The sequence below is a fragment of the Pelodiscus sinensis genome, chromosome 6 (assembly GCF_049634645.1).
Source record: "Pelodiscus sinensis isolate JC-2024 chromosome 6, ASM4963464v1, whole genome shotgun sequence".
In the NCBI taxonomy this organism is placed as follows: Eukaryota; Metazoa; Chordata; order Testudines; family Trionychidae; genus Pelodiscus; species Pelodiscus sinensis.
In genome coordinates, this window is record NC_134716.1 from 69,294,271 (window position 1) to 69,315,641 (window position 21,371).

At 39.1% G+C, this 21,371-nt stretch overlaps 1 protein-coding gene across 5 annotated transcripts in view; it reads left to right on the forward strand.

The window, feature by feature from the left end:
• Window positions 1–21,021, forward strand: part of CHD1 (chromodomain helicase DNA binding protein 1) — a 96,211-nt gene extending 75,190 nt beyond the window's left edge. For 2 of the 5 annotated variants that reach the window (XM_025187610.2, XM_075932080.1), the window contains exons 25-37: window positions 1,376–1,417; window positions 2,458–2,588; window positions 3,038–3,176; window positions 4,536–4,686; window positions 5,405–5,527; window positions 5,888–6,025; window positions 10,170–10,433; window positions 10,807–10,947; window positions 13,684–13,862; window positions 17,344–17,440; window positions 17,686–17,743; window positions 18,831–19,044; window positions 20,014–21,021. In XM_025187610.2, coding sequence (XP_025043395.1) covers window positions 1,376–1,417; window positions 2,458–2,588; window positions 3,038–3,176; window positions 4,536–4,686; window positions 5,405–5,527; window positions 5,888–6,025; window positions 10,170–10,433; window positions 10,807–10,947; window positions 13,684–13,862; window positions 17,344–17,440; window positions 17,686–17,743; window positions 18,831–19,044; window positions 20,014–20,377 — 2,041 coding nt within the window. In that variant the 3' untranslated portion in view covers window positions 20,378–21,021. The remainder of the gene's footprint in view (window positions 1–1,375; window positions 1,418–2,457; window positions 2,589–3,037; window positions 3,177–4,535; window positions 4,687–5,404; window positions 5,528–5,887; window positions 6,026–10,169; window positions 10,434–10,806; window positions 10,948–13,683; window positions 13,863–17,343; window positions 17,441–17,685; window positions 17,744–18,830; window positions 19,045–20,013) is intronic. The other 3 variants (XM_075932081.1, XM_075932082.1, XM_075932083.1) reach the window with 3 other exon arrangements.
• The last annotated feature ends 350 nt before the right edge of the window (window positions 21,022–21,371 follow it).

The following is a 21,371-nucleotide window of genomic DNA, read 5'->3' on the forward strand; positions in this document are numbered from 1 at the left end:
GTTACAATGATGAGAAATGTTTATAGAATATATATAATGTTTCACAATCCTGCTGGAAAGGCATAACAAGTGGGGTTCTGCAGGGGTCTGTTTTGGGACCAGCTCCGTTCAATATCTTCATCAACGATTTAGATATTGGTATAGAAAGTACGCTTATTAAGTTTGCAGATGATTCCAAGCTGGGAGGGGTTGCGACTAATCTGGAGGATGGGGTCGTACTGTCAGGGTAGTCAAACACTGGAATAAATTGCCCAGGTAGGTTGTGGAATCTCCATCTCTGGAGATATTTAAGAGTAGGTTAGATAAATGTCTATCAGACATTCTATTATATGTGTAGGCTAAATATTTTTATAGTTGTTTATATAAAACTGTAGCTGTAGCAAGAACCTGCACCTCTCTGTGGGGAGACCTACAAAAACTGAGTGGGTTTTGTTTTGAATTTCTCACCAGCATAATTGAATTCCAATGATATGGTGCTTTAAGTTTTTAAAACTGCAAGAAATCACTTAAACTTAAGTGATCTTTTGGAGTAATCTGCATGGCATGGTCCTTTCAAATAGTTGGTACAGAAAACAATATTTGGCATGAAGGAGAATAATTACTTTCTTACCTTTTCAGCATTTTGTAAATATGCTGGTTTGTTTCTGTAATTTAAGTATTTAAATTTATCTCTATTCAAACTATTATAATACTTACAGAATATTTTGAGTTAAAATCATGATTTTAAACTTTAGGATCCTCATTCTTTCTCTGTTTCATCTAGCAACATTAATGGATTGCTGCTTCTTTTTCCCCAAGGGTGCTTTTGTCACTACATTAGTAACTCAGGTTCTGATCATGAGTGGAAAGGAAATTAAGATTCTTTGCTTCCCCTCTTTATCCCGAATGTTTTAAATATATCTTAATAACCTATCATCCACATGTGATTCTTTTAATTGCAATAATATTCCTTCTCTTTTCTGCCATGTTATCTTAAATCCTAATAGAAGTACTGTAATCTGTCTTGAATCACTACTCCATCTTAACTACATAAGGGATAATAATCTCTGAATTAACTATTTACTGTAAATTTACATTTGATCTTATGACTAAACTCATCTAGTTGCTTTGAATAACTGTTATCTTGTGAAACTAATAAAGTAATTTCTGAAATAAATTAGAGCTTCTATTGTTTTATTTATATTACCATATAAACTTAATGAAGCGGTTGTTTTTAAATGTGGATTATCTTGATAAGTGGTCTAATGATTTTTCTTTTTAGCCTTATTCATATAACTTGGTTTTTATATTGTAATAGACATATTATTCACTCTAATTTTTAAACTTTGATTAGTTAAACTTACACTTACACCAAGCAATTATTTTCTGTTATTAGGTTTATCAAGAGTTACAAGAAATTTGGTGGGCCTCTGGAAAGGTAAACCTATTTGCTTATAGTTATGTAGCAATTCGGAAGCTTATATATCAAAACTATTTAGCAGGAGTCCATATCTTGAAAAGAGAACTTTGTGCTAGTCTGTTACCTTAATAATATTAATTAATCTGAATATTCTTTATTTTTCCTTTTTCCCCTATATATAGCATTTCCAAAGGAACACCTCAGATCATAAAATCTGACCCTTTGTATTTTGTAGGATTATTCACTATGTCCTTCCAAGTACTATCTTACCTACCACAGTGTTAAGTCACCTTCAGTGATGGCTAATTGGCCACCTAATTTTGTAAATTATCATAGACCCTGTTCAATTTAAGTTTATAAAAAGACTCACAATGATCAGGTCCCAGTTGCGCAATTAGTCTCACCATTATGTGTGTTTTCCTGGTGCCAGTCCTCTTTTTTTCTTCTTAAAAGATCTTACTTTGTATAATGTGAGCAAGTCATCTCTTTCTATCTTTCTGTAGATTGTAAGGTCACATTACCAACTGTTATCGGTGTGGGTGTGTCTGTCTCAAACACACACTGTGTACACACTCCAATACTTAAAAATAAAATTAGCTTTGTTCCTGTGTTCTTGTTTCCTGATCTCTACATCACTTTTATTGACATTTTTACAATTTCTCTAGTTTTTCTATAGCATTTCTAAAATGTATTCATCAGAAGTGCTCACAACATGGAGTAGGATATGCAGATTGATGTAACTCTTCAGTAAAAGACAAACTTAAACAACAAATGGTTTGGTAGCACTTTATAGACTAACAAAACATGTAAATGGTATCATGAGCTTTCATGAGCACAGCCCCACTTCTTCAGATGACAGGAGAAGTGGGCTGTGTCCACAAAAGCTCATGATACCATCTAGATGTTTTGTTCCTCTATAAAGTGCTACCAGACCATTTGTTGTTTTTTAAGTTTATCCTGTACAGACTAACTCGGCTACTCCTGAAGCTTCAGTAAAACAATCGTTTATAAAGTGTCAAAGCTTCAAAGATATAAGAAGAATTTGTGTTTTATTACAGGTTAGATGCTATAGCTAGAGATGCTGAATTAGTTGATAAATCTGAGACAGACCTTAGGCGACTGGGGGAGCTCGTACACAGTGGATGCATTAAGGCTTTAAAGGACAATTCCTCTGGACAAGAAAGAGCAGGTATGTCTGAACAGAGCAAAATGGAATAAAAAAATTATTACAAATAAGTTACATAAAGTGGTAAGTATTTCAGAGTTGTTAATCTGATTCTAACTATTGCAAATACACTAGAAACATTGAATAGGTAGATTGGGTAATGATTATCATTGTGCCTAAAGCTTTTTTTCTGGGTGAATTACAATGGTATACATTATCACTGGATCCAAAAGTTTAAATTAAATCTGGGTTATCGGTACTTGACAGTACTTGAAATTCTGAGGATGACTGGAATTTTTTTAACCAAAATTAATTTGAGTGGATGGATAAAATGTTAAGGTGCATTGTTTCATGATGGACATTTAAGACCAGAATCAGGCACTTTTTTTTTAACGTTTCCAATAGATAAAATACAAGTAACATTTATCTGTTATGTACAAGATATGTTATACTGTTATGGCTCTTAATTCAAGGGGGCAGACTTGGAAAAGTTAAAGGCCCAACATTCCGAATTTCAGGAGTACAAGTGAATGCAAAGCTAGTCATCTCTCATGAGGAAGAGTTAGCACCATTGCACAAATCTATTCCTTCTGATCCAGAAGAGAGAAAACGGTGAGTAGTAGTAGTTATATAATATGAAAAGAAGTTATTTTCTGTTACGTTACTATGTTAAATGCCTTTATATATTGGCCTGTACAAATATCTTTTGCACCCTAGCTTGATTAAAGCAATCCGGACTTTAGGCATGCCGGGGTCGGGGGGCTCTTCCGTTTTTCCCCTGCCCTTGATTTAGAATGGTGGTGGTGAGTCCCCTTCATTTCCCTTTCCCATCACTGAAGAAGTATAGGGTGTGGCAGTATGTACCCTTGTTACTGGAATATATCTACTTGGATGTCTAGGATTGGCACCTCTCTGGCCACATGAAGAATACTGATTGTGTGGTAAGAGTAGGGCCTCCCAAAGCATGTGACTTTTGGGTTAACCCACTGAGATTCCCATTAGCGGCGAGGAGTCCTGTGGCATCCTGAGATTCCCATTGAGATTCCCACCTTTTACAGCTATTATTTAAGACTGTCCGCGGAAACTTCAGTGATTATGCTTAGGACACATTTTCAAGGTTTTATTCACAACTATCTGAGATTAGAGACTTCAAAGTTATTGCTGAAACTCTGATAAGTCACGTGACTTCAGAAATAATAGTCCCAGACACCTTATACTCTTTTATAGTAATATTGGCCTATTTAGCGTACAGATTTAATTCTCAAAATTGTTGTAAAATGATTGTGAAAACGTTAGAAAATATATTTGTTTCTTTCTCAGCAAATGAAAACCTGACCTTTTCCCCACCTTTTTAGTTTTCACAAACCTCCCAAATCTGGGACTCTCTGGTCCAGCAACATCCATGGTCCAGAAGGAAGGACCATGGATGATGCTAGACAAGTGAGTCCCGGAGCTGAGGAGCACAAGCCAGCTGTGAGTCCCTCGGATGCTGGGGAGCCTAGTTTCGTGAGTGGGGAGCCCATCCCTGGGGAGTCCCAGGCTGGGGAGTCCTTGTGGTGGCTGAGAGGAATCGGCCCCAGCTGCGAATCCAAGCAGCATTTGAGCCGTTGACGGAAACCCTAGCTGGGATCCCTGGTGGAAGCGGGCTGGTGGCCAGAGGCGAGATTCCTGGCAGGAGCAGGGCCAGTGGCAGCCAGCAGGAATCCCCGGACCAGGCCCAAATTCCAGCGGCAGCAGAGCCAATGGGAAGATCCGGCCCAGCTGGGAATCCCAGCCCAAGGAGGCTGACCCTGCGAGCCCCAGAATGGGGCCAGCAGCGGGGAGGGAAGACCCAGGTTTTGGGATGCCCACAGCCCAGAGAGGAGCCTTGACCTCCCCTGGTCCAACAAACTCCATGGTTCGGGACCACTCAGGCCAGGCCAGAGAAGTCTAACCTGTATTAAGTTTGACTTTCTGATTTCTTCCCTCTAGATATGCCATTCCATGCCACACTAAGGCAGCTCATTTTGATATAGATTGGGGCAAAGATGACGACTCCAATCTTTTAATAGGCATCTATGAATATGGGTATGGAAGTTGGGAAATGATAAAAATGGATCCTGACCTCAGCTTGACACACAAGGTACGTCATGCCATCCAGCTTAGTGAGCATGTTTTAAATGTATTTTGTTTAATTGGTAAGGAGAAATTGAAACTGTTTATTTTATGGGAATTAGAAATCTCCTAAAATAATACGTCAACTCTGCTTTATTGAAACCCCTCTTGTGGTTAACTGGTAGATGCCAAGGCCATCCTTACCCCACTGTTCTATGTCCTGGTTCAGTGATTTTTGTCTTCTTTTTTCTATCTGTTAGCTCTCTCATCCCCTTTCTCTTTTGGCACTTTGCATCCATTTTTACTCTTACTTTTTGCTCCCCATTCCTGTTTGCTCATCTGTCTCATTCCACTACTCAGTAGAAGCAGGTAAGCTATTTGAGGTAGAAGTTCCATCCATTGATAGCCATGTGAGGCAGGTGCCCCACCTTCTCCTAGCTGAATTATGTGATGGGGGAGAAGAAATACAAACTCAAGAATGGTAACTCTTGTATTGGTGAGTTGCTTTTGAGACTCCCTACATTAGTATGTGAGGAAGCAAAAAGTTGAATGTGGGTTCCAAGAAGTTTTCCACTCCTTCAGGGACATTTGCACATTTACAGTGTAGTGTTAGAATGGATCCAAAATTATGCAGCTTTTTCCCATCTCCAGTACTCTGTATTTCTGCTGCTACTTCTTCTCTGTTCTGGCATCTTCCAAATTGGAAATATTGTTTTTTTTCATGGTTTTTTTTTTCCCCCTCTCAGATTCTACCAGATGATCCAGATAAGAAACCCCAGGCCAAGCAATTACAGACCCGTGCAGACTACCTCATTAAATTACTCAATAAAGATCTTGCAAGGAAGGAAGCACAAAGACTTTCTGGTGCAGTAAGTGAAATTTCTAATCTTTAACAATATGATAAAGTAGTCATCTCCTTGTTAGCAGATAATCTCCTCCACCCTCACCAGATGCCCACCACTTGTTCTCCACACTGTTAACCATTTAATCAGAGCAAGTCTGCCTAGATCAAATGATTTATAAGATCAGATCATGTAGGATTGTTGTCTTTAGTTTGTATATGCCCTTTATTGTCAGGCTAGCTCCCTTTCCCATTTCTGGTCAAACTAGGTAACTTGTCTAAATAAAATCAACTTTTATTTAATATAGAAATTAATCTTTCTGTATGGCTTGTGACACTGAGACATTTTGAACAGTTGGCAGCATTAAGATGGTGCTTTTATACTCAGGGAAACTCAAAGAGGAGGAAGACAAGAGCGAAGAAGAATAAAGTGGTAAAACTTGCAAAAGTTAAAGAGGAGATAAAAAGTGATTCTTCTCCACTACCCTCAGAAAAATCTGATGAAGAGGAAGAGGAAGATAACAAGGTGGGTAATTTTGAAATGTCTGTTAAAAGAAACATTTCTGTGGTTCGCTTTGTTCCATCTCACTTAAATATAGCTTTTACACAAAATAGTTTGAATGGCACTCTCATAACAAAGCATATTTAACATTTGAGTGCATCATATTTTCTGTAATAGCTCTTGTTAACATTAGGTAAACATTATGGAGGAGAGACAATTTTTTTAGCTTAATTGTAAAGAAAACAGCATCCGTGGCAGTATTGATGAAATGCTGAATTCTTCCATAATAAAGTATGATTATAGTCTGAAAAATGATACTGTGAAATTTGCTAGAAATGCTAATCCAGCATTTGAGCAACAGATAAGGCTGTACTGTTTTGTGTCTAAGGCATCATTACTAGCTGCATTGATTCTTAAAATGGAATTTTAACAGTTGTGTTGGTGCATGCATAGCCATTTTTAGCACTTGAAGCATTTTAATCAAATGTTCAATTGAGTGTGAGTAATGCTGTCTCCAGTTTCCATTCGGAAAAAGCAAGACACAGGAAGGTTACATAACTTCTCTTAAACAAACCTCCTTCACCTCTCAAACTCTAGGCTTCTTTGCTAACATTTGTTTGTTTTTAATGTGACCAAACATGTAAACCAATTTTAAAAAGATAACATGTATTTCAAGTCTGTGACTGGTTTCACCTGTTCAAAGATGTGATTTTTAAACCAATGCAGCACCATGGGCATCCTAATGCCCCAGATGACACCCTAATGCCTGATTCTCCAACAGCGGAAGGGGATTTTAAATCATTCCAGGATCTTTATAAAAGGGTGGCCAACGTACTGGAGATAGGTTTCCTTAGTGAGCCTCCCTGAAACCCAGGATAAATTAACCTGTATAGCTGCTTGCCTCCTCATCTACTAAGCTGGCTTTACCAATGGACCCTGCCAAATTGATCTGGCAGATGCCAGCAACAGTGCCACTGGTCTGCAAGAGTTCAGACTGTAAATTCTATGTTGCACCACAGGGTGCTGACTGCTTGTTTTCCCATCTGTCCCTTAACTCCTTAGTTGTAGATGCAGTTAATCAGAGGGAAAAACAAAGCACAGCTAGAACCACACCTAATGACAAGAAATGGAAATTGCTGGTCCTCATGGGGAGGAAGGCCTATTCCTCTGTGTGTCTCCAACTCCACATATTAAACTACATTGCAATGCTCGCAAAATACACACACCATATTTTTGAGAAACTATCACATTTTATTGACTGACTTCTGGAGGATAAGAGAGAGCAGTGCGGGGCTAATATGAATGAAGGCACCCTGAATTCCCGCACTGCTCTACAAACTGCATCTGATTCCATTGTGACGGCCGTGGTGATGGGGAGGTCATTATGTCTTCATCTCTCAGGTTTCCCCCAGGAGGTACTGACTACAGTGGAGGATCTTCCTTTCCAGGGCTCAATGCTCTTCTCGGATACCACCAATGCATCACTCCACTCACTTAAATATTCCCAAGCCACAGTGAAGATGCTCAGTATTTACGTCCCTGAAGCAAAATGTAAACAGGGAAGATTCTTTACTCAACAATACAAACCCATGCTTTTAGTCAAACATAGAGACATTTTGACAACAGAAGGAAGCAGTGCCAAACCAGACAGAGACAAACCCTTGACCAGCCTTCTACCTCCCATCCCTCAACTTCGAGGCACACGTTGAGAGTCTGGTGACACCTCTCTGTTTAAGGCAACCACAGTCCCACCAACTGTTCCACCAGTGTCTAGCACCCGTCTACCGGCAATGATCCCCATATTGATTGGGTGAATGTCACCTCAGGAAGAAATGCAGAGACAAAATTTCTTCATACCTTAAACAACTGCTTCTTGGAGCAGCTGCTACAGGAACCCACAAGGGGAGCAGCAGTTCTCGATTTAGTCCTGAGTGACGTGCAGGATCTGGTCCAATAGGTAACTGAAACAGGACCGCTTGGAAATAGTGACCATAATATAATAACATGGAACATTCCTGTCCTGGGAAGAACACCTCAGCAGTCCAACACTGTGGTATTTAATTTCAAAAAGGGGAACTATACAAAAATGAGGAGGTTAATTAAACAGAAATTAAAAGGCACAGTGACTAAAGTAGAATCCCTGCAAGCTGCATGGACACTTCTCAAAGATACCATAATAGAGGCCCAACTAAAATGTATACCCCAAATTAAAAAACATAATAGAAGAACTAAAAAAAGAGCCACTGCGGCTTAACAACCATGTAAAAGAAGCAGTGAGAGATAAAAGGCATCTTTTAAAAAGTGGAAATCAAATACTAGTGAGGTAAATAGAAAGGAGCATAAACACTACCAAATTAAATGTAAAAATGTAATAAGAAAAGCCAAAAAGGAGTTTGAAGAACAGCTAGGCAAAAACTCAAAAGGTAATAACAAAATGTTTAAGTACATCAGAAGCAGGAAGCCTGCTAAACAACCAGTGGGGCCCCTGGACGATCGAGATACAAAAGGAGCACTTAAAGACGATAAAGTCATTGAAGAGAAACTAAACGAATTCTTTGCTTCAGTCTTCACGGCTGAGGATGTTAGGGAGATTCCCAAACCTGACTCGTCCTTTGTAGGTGACAAATCTGAGGACTTGTTTCACATTGAAGTGTCATTAGAAGAGGTTTTGGAATTAATTGATAAACTTAACAGTAACAAGTCACTGGGACCGGATGGCATTCACCCAAGAGTTCTGAAAGAACTCAAATGTGAAATTGCGGAACTATTAACTATGGTTTGTAACCTATCCTTTAAATCCGATTCTGTACTCAACGACTGGAAGAGAGCTAATGTAACGCCAATATTTAAAAAGGGCTGTAGAGACGATCCCGGCAATTACAGACCGGTAAGTCTAATGTCAGTACCAGGGTAAATTAGTTGAAATAATAGTAAAGAATAAAATTGTCAGACACATAGAAGAACATAATTTGTTGGGCAAAAGTCAACATGGTTTCTGTTAAGGGAAATCATGTATTACAAATCTGTTAGAGTTCTTTGAAGGAGTCAACAAACATGTGGACAAGGGGGATCCAATAGACATAGTGTACTTAGATTTCCAGAAGGCCTTTGACAAGGGTCCCTCACCAAAGGCTCTTACGTAAATTAAGTTATCATGAGATAAGAGGGAAGATCCTGTCATGGACTGAGAACTGGTTAGAAGACAGGAAACAAAGGGTAGGAATAAATGGTAAATTTTCAGAATAGAAGGGGTAACTAGTGGTGTTCCCCAAGGGTCAGTCCTAGGACCAATCCTATTCAACATATTCATAAATGATGTGGAGAAAGGGATCAACAGTGAGGTGGCAAAGTTTGCAGACAATACTAAACTGCTCAAGGTAGTTAAGACCAAAGCAGAGTGTGAAGAGCTTCAAAAAGATCTCACAAAACTAAATGATTGGGCAACAAAATGGCACATGAAATTTAATGTGGAAAAATATAAAGTAATGCACGTTAGAAAAAATAACCCCAACTATACATATAATATGATGGGGGGCTAATTTAGCTAAAACTAATGAAGAAAGAGATCTTGGAGTCATCCTGGATAGTTCTCTGAAGACGTCCACGCAGTGTGCAGCGGCAGTCAAAAAAGCAAACAGGATGTTAGGAATCATTAAAAAAGGGATAGAGAATAAGACGGAGGATATCTAATTGCCCTTATTATAAATCCATGGTACGCCCACATCTTGAATACTGCGTACATATGTGGTCTATTCATCTCTAAAAAGATATACTGGCATTAGAAAAGGTTCAGAGAAGGGCAACTAAAATGATTAGGGGGTTTGGAATGGGTCCCATATGAGGAGAGACTAAAGAGACTGGAACATTTCAGCCTGGAAAAAAGGAGACTGCCCATCTGACTTTTTTCTTCCGTTCTCAGGAAAACTAAATGTGATTCCCTTTGTTCCTGTAACAGCTAGTGTTGATCAATTCAGTGTTCTCTGACACCTGTCTAATAAATTTCACAAGTGTAATTGTTTTTACATAATCATTTTATTATTTAGCTGCACTTTATATGTATTAATTTTTTTTAAATCACTTACAGGAAGAATGATATTTTTAATATATCTACTGTAAAATTTGTAAAGTTAGGAATTGAGTTTACTATGAGTATGCTTAAATATTGCAGGATGAGATCACTTCAGTGAGACATCAAAATAAAAAAATAAAAGCAGAAAAAGAAAATGACGAGAAATCCGAGCCAGATGCTGGTATAAAGAAGGAGGCTGACGAAAAAAGAGAAACAAAAGAAAAGGAAAATAAGAGGGAGCTGAAAAGGGAGAAAAAGGAAAAAGAGGATAAGAAAGAATTAAAGGAAAAAGATACGAAAGAAAAGAGAGAAAGCAAAGTAAAGGAGTCTACACAGAAAGACAAAGAAGCAAAGGAAGAGAAGGTAATTAGGTTTCATGTATTTTGTAATACCTTAAAAAAAGGCACTCAGGTTGTTATTGAGGCAGAAAAGCATTTCAGCTCATTTAGTGCTCTATTAAGATTACAACAAAACTTTTCCCTATAACTGGTATTTTGCTTTCACCACTTTCAACTAGAAGAAATGGCAACTGATTGTAGAACCTACACCTTTACTGCCACATACTTTAATTGGCAGGAAATACAAGTGGGATAAGAAGCCTTTACACATCCTTAGGCAAAAAACCGAAAGAAAATATTAAATGGATGTCAATGGTTCATATGTGTAGTAAGGTTATGTTACTGTAGACCTAAACTTCAATTCCCTTTTCAGATCTATTTTTATATATTATTTATAGACAAGTGAAGTTAAATCTGACAACAAAGAAAAAACCAAGAAAGCTACACCAGCAGATACTCCAGTTCACATTACTGCAAGTAGTGAGCCAGTTCCTATATCTGAAGAATCTGAAGAATTGGATCAGAAGACATTCAGTGTAGTAAGTTCCTTATTGCTATTTTAATGCTTATATTTAACACAAAAGTATAATGATCTAAAATAAAACTGCTTCTTTGTGTTCAGTTAATGCCAATATGTTTAGACATTGTGGCCCTTGATCCGTTGCCAGAGAGGTCTCAGAATAGCATACCGAAAGTGTGGACAAGGCATATATTTTAAAGGTTCAGTTCTGTCTTCTAAACATTACAAAATTTGTGGAAAAATCCGCTGTGCACAAGCCCAATAGCAGCTTTTTCACATGTGTGCTTCTACTCTCCTTTTTAGTGAGTTCCTATGAAACTATTATAAGAATGATCTCCCAGTTGTTTCATGGTGCCTACATATGTTCTTTTCTTTGAAAGATTGCTCACGTCCATACCATTTAGGTGCGTGCATGCTGCATGCATGATTGTCAGGAGGTTTTTCCTTCAGCCATACCAGTTGGGCTGGCAGGGGAGGCCCCTGGAGTGGCGCCTCCATGGTGGAGCATACATAACCCTGCTGGCTTTCTGCCTCTTCAGTTCATTCTTACCACATGTGACAGTTTTTGGAACGCTCTAGTCCAGTGTTTCTTAAACTATGTTCCATGGACCACTGGTGTTCCATGACCAACTCGTAGATGTGCCGTGACCTCTTCTTTGTGTGGTTTTTTTGGTTGTTTTTTGGTTTTTTTTTTTTTTTTTTTTTTTTTTTTTTTTTTTAAAGAAAATTTTCATCGTTGTTCCACATTTAAAAAAAAAAAAAAGTTTGGTGTTTTGTGGTCTCAAAAAGTTTAAGAAACGCTGCTCTAGTCCTTGTTTCTACAAGTGATTCCTTAGTGGTTTGCTGTATATAGTTCATGTTTGTTATAGTTAGTTGTATAGTTGCCGTTAGAGTTAGTGGGGTTTCCCTTCCACTTTGGTTTCCACAAACCGGGGTATACCTGGACCTCAGGTTTTTAAACCTTGTGTTAAATCCCTGAACTCTATGCCCCATGGCAACCCACATGACTCTGGTCTAAAGTGCTTGGGAGAGTATTACTAGCCAGTTTGGTGTAAAATCTGCAACGGATTAAACGTTGCACTAAAATGGAGAGAGACAACCACTTAAAACTTCTCCTTATGAGGGCAGCACTTCGGCTGCAGTTGGTCTCGGAATTGGCACCAGTGCTGCATATGTAAAAGAGAGCAGAGAGGGGTCACTCTCCTTCCCTGCATGCAGCCTGAGTGCATCCCCAGGAAGGACGTTCTAAGATGGTTGCTCCATCAGCACCTGCTCCTGGCACTTCAAGAACACATTTGAGCCTGGTACAGGTTGATTCCCTGGAGTTGGAAGACATGGTGGTAGAAGACATTGACCAGCCATCCCCCTTCAGACATTGTCGGCACTGCTGCAGGTTACTGCCCCCAGAGAGGGGCCCTCTGCTCTTGGCACTGGCCCCACCCATTTCTTCGGTTCTGGCACCAGTTGTGATACTGGTGTCGACTCCACCTCCACCCGTGGTGAGACTCAGGAAGCAAACTAGTAGGTATATTATGTCACTCCCTGTGACACCGTTCTCCAGCACTGTCCTGGTCCACCTCTGAATTTTCTTATGAGTCATAAGCAGACAGAAGTAGCTTTCTAGGACATCTAGGACACATCTAGGACAATGGGTCTCCATTCCTAGGCTCAGCACTATTCCTGGCACCGAAGCACTACCCCCAAGCCTCTCAGATGACGTGGGCCACCACAATGGCAACCTCACATGCAGCAGCCCTTCTGGATACTGTGGGCTCATCACCAGGCCTAGGGTCCACCAACATCTTGGGCGGCATCAGTCTACTCAGTTACCCAAAGGGCTCCGTATGCCACACCTCTTCCAGGGGCTCCCAGGTTGGGGCCAAGACACAGCCTTCAGAGGGCTAGTCCTCAGCCTCCTCTTGAGAGCGAGACCGTGGCGACCTTGCAGTCCCCAACCACCCAACAAGCCTGTCATGTGGAAGGAAAGGTACTGCAAAAGCCTGAGGAGCATGTCCCCCTCAGAGAGTCATCCCTGGCCTCACCTAATGAGACAGTAGCGGGTACATCTTCCTCCCTACCAGCCATGAACACAAAGGCCCATCAGGATTTGTTGAGAAGGTTGGCCCAAAATCTGGGAGTACAGGTAGAGGAGGAATCCAACCAAATGGCGGACATTCTAACAGCTGAGGATCCATTTTGAGTGGCCCTGTCATTTATCAAGACTGTGGCTAACATGACCAAGATGCTGTGGCAGACCCTAGGCTCCATCCCCCTGATGGCTAGAGGGGTAGTGTCGTTATTTCATTTCCCTGAAGGACCACTAGCATCTGTTCAAACCCAGATACACTCGTGTTGCATGCTTTTAACCAGACAGAGAGGTGAAGTAAGCCTGGACCACCCACAGAGCCCAGGAGCCCAAGAGGCTTTATTTATTAGGCTGAAAGCTCTGTGCCACAGGGGGCCTACAGCTTTACAAGGCGGAAGCCATGCTAACCTTACCTATTAAATTTGTATTTAAGATTTAAGCAAATGCTATCTAATGTTAATATAGAAGCTAATTATTTTTCAAAAGGAAACCTGTATTAAAACAGAACTTTAAGTGCTATGAGCCAGAGATTTGATGTTTCATTTGGCTTAGAGTGGCACTAAGATGTCTTGCCTGTGTAAATATCATAGTAGTGAGGGTGGGTCATGTTTTAGAATGTACCTTTTATTTTGTCGTCCTGATTTATATATTCATTTTTCCACTTTACAGTGCAAAGAAAGAATGAGGCCTGTCAAAGCAGCACTGAAACAGCTGGATAGACCAGAAAAAGGTCTTTCAGAAAGGGAACAGCTGGAACATACTAGACAATGTCTGATCAAAATTGGAGATCACATCACTGAATGTCTAAAAGAGTACACAAATCCTGAACAAATTAAGCAGTGGAGGAAGTAAGTAACCCTACACTTTTCATGAGGGAAAGGGAAAAATCAATCACTGTTTCTGATAGAGTGATTTCTATCAATTTTTGTTCGTTTCCAACTCTCACAGTCTTGTACCTACTTATGGATATTTTTAAATATCATATGAGGATCCATAAAAAAAATTAATTGTACAGTGGATTTTTGAAGCCTGAGTCATGTTCCTCCACATGCTGAACTGTATATCACGATTAAAAGCATTAGAGGGGTAGCCATGTTAGTCTGTAATTGAAAAAACTTAAAAAACAATGAATAGTTCTGCAGCACCTTAGAAACTAACAAAAAATGTAGATGGTATCATGAGCTTTCACGGGCACAATCCATTTTTATCTGTAAAGAAGGAAGATGACATTTAATTTTTAATGTTGATTATTTTATTCAGTATGCTTTCATAGTTCATACTTCTGAATTTTTATAAATTTGCTTAACGCTTCCATTCTAGGAAAATACTAAAATTTATTGTGAAACTAGATTGCTTATCAGCTCTGTCTTTATAATGAAATACTAACTTTGGCACAATATGCTAAGATGTTTCACAGCTATTCGCTTTGAAATTTCAAACATGCTGGCAAAAGAGAATCAGAAGAATCTCTGAATATGTTTTTGTGCTTAATTATAAACCAAAGACTTCACTTCACCTAGATTATACTTTCAAATAAAATACACAGCTAACTAGATAAAAAAAGTTGTAAGCCCTTAGGGAAGACTCTGTCATTTGTTATCATTGCAAAAAAATAAAATCCTGAACTTCCAGAATACATATGAATCTCCCTTCTCTGGGTGTCCCTAATCTAGGAACACCCATGATAGGGACCCTGCCAGGGGGAGGAGGAAGCAGTTCTGCAGGATGCTGCTTTCCTTCCCCTAGCTAGGGAACAGCAGCACAGTGAGACACAGCATTTAAGGCTTTTCCCCACCACTCCCATAGCGATGGGGGGGCGTAAAGCCATGTGTGCCTCCAGGAGCAGGGTGCCAGGTAAGTGCCCACCACAACTCCCCTCACACCCAGACCCCAAGGTGTCCTGCCTGGCCCAGAAAATTTTTAATCCCAGGGTTACCAGGTTAAAGTGTATCACTTAATTGAATGCTACAATTTTTTTGAAGAACAAATTTTAGCCTACATATGCTGCTGTTCTTAATTATTGTATTTCAGCATTGTGTTAAGCACTTTAGATAAGCACGAGAGCAGGATCCATGTCCCAGAAACCATAAAATCTTTAAACAATTATATTCTTATTTTTTAAAGAAAAACAATATAAACATTCACATTTTAATATCGTCCTTGCTACCTTATCTCTGCCCCTGTATCTCTGCCATAAAACCTACCAGAAAATGTTGAGAAATCATACCTATTCATAACATATATGGTGTTTGGGTTAGATTACCTTATATTTAATAAACAATGGCTGTACAAACTCTGGCTTCTTTTTGGCCATACATAAGGCACTACGAGACAAACTACACCAAACAACATGCTAAAGGCAGTCATTTCCTACACTTCTCAGAGATTACACATGTGACTAGTTACTCAAGTTTCAATAAATACCGCTATTGTACATATTTAAAAAACATCTTAGGGTATGTCTACACTAGCCCCCTAGTTTGAACTAGGGAGGCTAATCTAGGCATTCGAACTTGCAAATGAAGCCCGGGATTTAAATATCCCGGGCTTTATTTGCATGTTCCCGTCCAGTCGCCGTTTTTAAATGCCACTAGTCTGGACTAACTGCCCACGGCTACACGCGGCAGTTAAATGGTAATTCGAACTAAGTCCTTAGTTCTCATTACCTGTTACTCCTTCTGGAATGAACTAAGGACTTAGTTCGAATTACCGTTTAACTGCCGCATGTAGCCGCGGGCAGTTAGTCCGGACTAGTGGCATTTAAAAATGGCAACCGGACGGGAACATGCAAATAAAGCTTGGGATATTTAAATCCTGGGCTTCATTTGCAAGTTCGAATGCCTAGATTAGCCTCCCTAGTTCAAACTAGGGGGCTAGTGTAGACATACCCCCAGACTCGTAGTGTCCAACCAGTTCTGAAGCAGTAGCCACTCGAGTGGCTACTACTATACTACACCAGACTAACACGGCTACATTTCTATCACCACTCTACTATACCATAGTTCTAGTACTAACCAGTCAAATAGCCATGCTGTTCGAACCAACTAGCCACACTCAACTGGCCAAATAGCCACATCTGGCTAGTGGCTAGCATGTTGGACACAAGTGTTAGGCCAACATAGTAATAATAAATCTCTTGTAACTTAGTGTACTGAAGAAGTAGTAAACTAAGCACTAAAGACAGTGTTTTGGAACTTGTGAGAACATCAGTGAATACTCTTTGGTTTGTATTTTCCACAGTACACCTACAAACTTTTCTGAAGCAGTGAAGTTGGAAGTCATACTGTGAGGTATGACTGTCAGAGCAAAACTCCTTTTATAAAAAGGATTCTGGCCCTCCAAAGCCCAAGAACTTGTGTTGTTCCTTTTTACTTTCTTCAAATAGTATCTGGTAGTTCTGAATAGTTCCAGGCTTAGCCTTGCTCCTTCCACCCTCTCTTTCAAATTTAACTTTCAACCATGATAGTGAAAGTGGCAATTTAATGCTTCTACATTCTGTACTGCAATCCTGGCTTTTAAAGTGTAATTGGGGACAGAAGCAAAGACATTTCTCTTTCTCACTCTCTTGAATCAATAAAGGCCAAAAATTTGAAGGCCTTTCCACTGATTTCTCCTAATATTCATCTGATTTCAAAGCAGTAGATGCATGACCAGCTCTTGAAATCACATGGATACTTCTGCTCTGCCTCTGCTATTTTCAACCAATTAGGCATGTAGCACAAAAGTCTTGGACTGGTAAAGAAGTCTGTCTTGGAATTTACACCACTGGTAACACACTTTCCATTTTAGAATGGGATTTTAAAAGGTAGCAGGCTTTTTGACTTTGAAGAGGAGATCTGTTTAGCTCAAAAGGCTGTCTCTTTCCCCAACAGTTTGTTTGGACCAAGATATTACATCACTCAACTTGTTTCTCTTAAGAGAACTGAGCACGCAGCTCCTATTGTAAAGTCAGATCCATCCTACCCTTAAAGTAGCAGAGTTTTCATTAATGCCAGTTACTTTTGTACTCTAAATTAATTATTATAAACATCACAGAGTAGTAAAGAAAAAGAGAAATGAATAATATATTGGTAGCATTTAATGCTTTATCTTGTGTCTTCAGATAATTATGCAAACTTGTTTATTGTACTATTACATATGCTGCCTCCTCCTGTGATGGGATCTAATTCACTGCTTCGGTACAAATCTATTGACTTCAATGTAGTTATACAAGTGTGGCACTGAAATATCACAGTGGTGTATCAGGCCCATTGTATACAATATGGTATAAGGGAAATCCAACATATGCAGAAAGGCTAGCCTTTTCTTCTTTTTTTTTAATTTCTCTAGAAATTTGTGGATATTTGTTTCAAAGTTTACAGAATTTGATGCCAGAAAGCTGCACAAACTATATAAACATGCAATCAAAAAACGCCAGGAATCTCAGGTAATATATTATTTTATATTTAGAGACATTCTGAAAAGATTTTTTTTAAGTATTAAAACTGTTTTGTGAGGGTAAAGCTGTAATGGATTCCGAGTTTACCTTGTGCAAATGAAAATGTCGGACTTAAAAGATATGTTTCTATGTGTTTATTAACATCACCTTTTTGATCAGATGGAATGTTTTAGCACCTAGTATTTGTAATTTTGAGGTTTAGCAATGTCAATTGTTCTGTCTATTTCTCTTAGCAGCACAATGACCAGAACATCAGCAGCAATGTGAACACACATGTGATTAGAAATCCAGGTAAAAAGTTCTGCATGTTGTTGTGTTGAAATGTTGTACAGGAGGATATTTGAAATCAAATAAACTTCAGTAACTATGAAACCTTCTAAAACTTTCCCTACCATTAAGTACAGTTGTCCTTGTATAGATTAACTTAGCCGTAGCATACATCTTTCTGCTAGTAAAACTAAATCAAGCCCAATCCAACTGCAACAAGTGTTTTTAAAAGAATTTATTTGTCAATCTTTTTCATTAAAGTACATATAAAAATGTGTTTAATTATTTTATGAAAAAGAGCTCTGAATGCCTCAAAGACTAGTTTCAGGCTCCAACATGGTTTTGTTTTGTTTTGTTTGGGTTTTTTTTGTTTATTTTGGTTTGGGTTTTTTGTTTGCTTGAAGCTGTCATAATCATTATTGTGGATTATTCTAAGGCCTTCATTGTAAAGCAGAGACCAGCAATCTGTGGTGTAGGATGCAATATCCCATTTTTCATTGACCATGACATTGTCATCCCAGTCTGAGCTTGCAGCCACAATGCAACACTTAACTTTTTGTTTCCTCTTTCACTGTATCGATCCAGTCATTCATGAAGCCATGATACTGCTTCTTCTGAATTACACTAAAATGTTATTTTTCATTACTTGCACTAATAAAACTTTTGTCCATGCCATGAACATTCCTCACCTTCACTACTATAAATTTCTCTGCTCCTCCTCTGCCGCTCTTCAGAATTTCGCTGGAAAAAGCAATGTTATTGTCATTGATCTCCCATTGAAACACTGTTAGGTTTTTGTCCTTTTATCAAATTGAACTTTTCATCCCTTCTTTCTAAATCTTACATAATCTTTATCTCTCCACTTCTAAATCCACTCTGCATTTCTTGGGTCTGCCTATTCTCCCCTCAGATTTCTCTCTGTTTTCACATTTTTGTTCCCATTGTTAGCTTTTGTTACAAATCATTGTATTTCTCTCATAGTTAAATCTAGGAGGTTCAAGTGTTGTCCTGTACAACAGTCCTTTAATACTTTTCAGCTAGAAATTTTGTAATTTATGAAATTCCCTGACACAGAAATGTACAGTTCAACATAGCTTTCTGTTTTATTAAGCAGATGTGGAAAGACTGAAAGAGAATACAAACCATGATGACAGTAGCAGGGACAGTTATTCTTCTGACAGACATTTGTCACAATACCACGAACATCACAAAGACAGACATCAAGTAGATGCTTACAAAAAAAGCGACTCTAGGAAAAGGCCTTATTCTGCCTTCAGCAATGGAAAAGACCACAGGGACTGGGATCACTACAAACAGGACAATAGGTAAGTTTTGTCAATAATCCATAGAAATCTGGGTTAGGGGGTTAGTTTTGTTTTTTGGAATTGTTTCTGGAGATTTTTAATTGCATTTCAGTTAAATGGTTCATATCAAAACCAAGTTGCCAGTTTGCTAGATCATTGAAGATATTTATCCCACATATTTTTATATAAAAATATTTTTAAAACTTACTCCGTTAATTAGAATACAGTTCTATCATTAAAATGCCCACACTTGTCCAATAATTGAATGCTTCTCCTATGATTTGTCCACAAGAACACATGCCTTTTGTGCATTTAAATCCCTCTTGAAGATTGATTTATTCTGTGTGAGAGAGAGAAAGAGAGATGAACCTTATTTTGCCAAGATGCAGCTAAGCACCATTTTAAAACTTTTGTTATTTCAGATGATTTTTGTGCATAATGAAAAATTTAAAAGAATGAGCACTTGAATTAATTTGCTAAATTGACACCATGTTAATCCTTGCTTTTATTACTATAGGTTGGACCTCCTTGGTCTGGCACCCTTGGGACCTAACCAGTCCCAGATGAGGGATTTTGCCAAACCAGGAGAGATGGCTCCCCTGCCACCAGCTCCCCCAGGTCTAGCCCTACCGCTGGCCTCCTGGTTGGCTTTCTCCCCTCCACTTCCCCCACCTGCCCTGCAGCCCCGTGCTGGGCAGCCTCACGACCTCTGTGCACTGGGCTCCCAATGCCCTGTTGGGCAGACTGCTGCCGCATGTCACTTTCCTGTTACCTAGCTGGGAAGCCCCGCTGCCACGTGTCAGGCTCCCGCTGCCCTGCCAAAAAGCCCCACTGCCGCATCGTAGTCTCCCACTGCCCAGCCAGCCCACAGGGCTCCTGGACGATAGCCCTCCACTGGGACTCTCTGGTCCTGGATGTTGCCAGACAAGAGCCCTGGTTTAGAGAATTTCAACCTTTTTTAACAAAATAACAATTTATCTTATCTTTCAGATACTACAGCGATAGCAAACATAGAAAGCTAGATGACCACAGGAGTAGAGATCACAGGTCAAGCCTTGAAGGAAATTTAAAAGACAGTCGGTCTCATTCAGACCACCGTTCCCATTCCGATCATCGGATACACTCAGATCATCGATCCAGTTCAGAATACAGTCATCATAAATCTTCCAGGGACTACAGGTACCACTCAGACTGGCAAATGGACCATAGAGCTTCCAGTAGTGGCCCTAGGTCACCACTAGATCAGAGGTCTCCTTATGGCTCAAGGTCTCCCTTAGGACACAGATCTCCATTTGAACACTCAGCAGATCACAAAAGTACACCGGAACATACATGGAGTATCCGAAAAACATAACAAAGACTAACATTTCTGGACCTTCTTTTAGCCATATACAGAAAACTAACACAGTAATTGCCTTACATGACTTGAAAGACGTGGACTGGATATTCTATCAGTAGCAGTATTGTTACTTCTTTCCAGGATGCAAGGTCTATTATCCCAACAGAAGAAAAAATATTTTTGTATTTAAAGTTTATGCTGCACTGTGCTGCAAATGTTGTGGCACTTTTTTTAAGAAATGGAAGATGTTTACTTTTACAGGGACCTCAACACTGCCCCATTCAGACTGGATCTTATGAAACTCTTCATGTCAAAGTGCTTTTAGGCTGAATACAGTTTAAATTATGTTTGTAAATGAACTTTTACACACTGACCTGTGATCGTGTTTCAGGAAGGAATGAGGCATTTGAGTTTTATTTTGTTTTATTTTTCTTAGTAAGGAACTCTCAAGGACCTTGTTCACTTTCCAAAGCTACTTGTTTACATTGTACACTGCGACCACCTTGCCGCTTTTCATCACAAGCTTGAATATTTAAATTCTGTACCTAGAACTGTAAAAAAGCCAGGATTTTTTCCTGTTGGTGATCAGTTGTAATGCCTTTTTACAAAAGAAGCTGTAAATTATTGTAAATTAATTAAATGAGCTTTTTCCCCTCTCAGGCTTTTTTTGACTGTTCCTTTCCCCATCAACTCAGGCCGTCTTGTCACAAATAGGAAACAAAATCAGTGTATTACACTTTTGAATGAAGTATCTTGACAGAATCACTGTTCAGAATGTAAAATTGGGGAAAAGGAAAACTTCAGTTTTAGTGCTCCTTTTTTTTTTATTGGATGCTGTGTGCGATACATGTTTTGTTTTTTTAATAAACTGTCCGTGTTGTGATTGTTGTAATGAAATGGTGAGAAATATACAACTGATTTGGGCTCTGAATAAAACATTTTTAGATGTATTTGTTTTAAAAGGAGAAGAGTTTAATACATGAAACCTTCCAAATACATATCAGCCAAA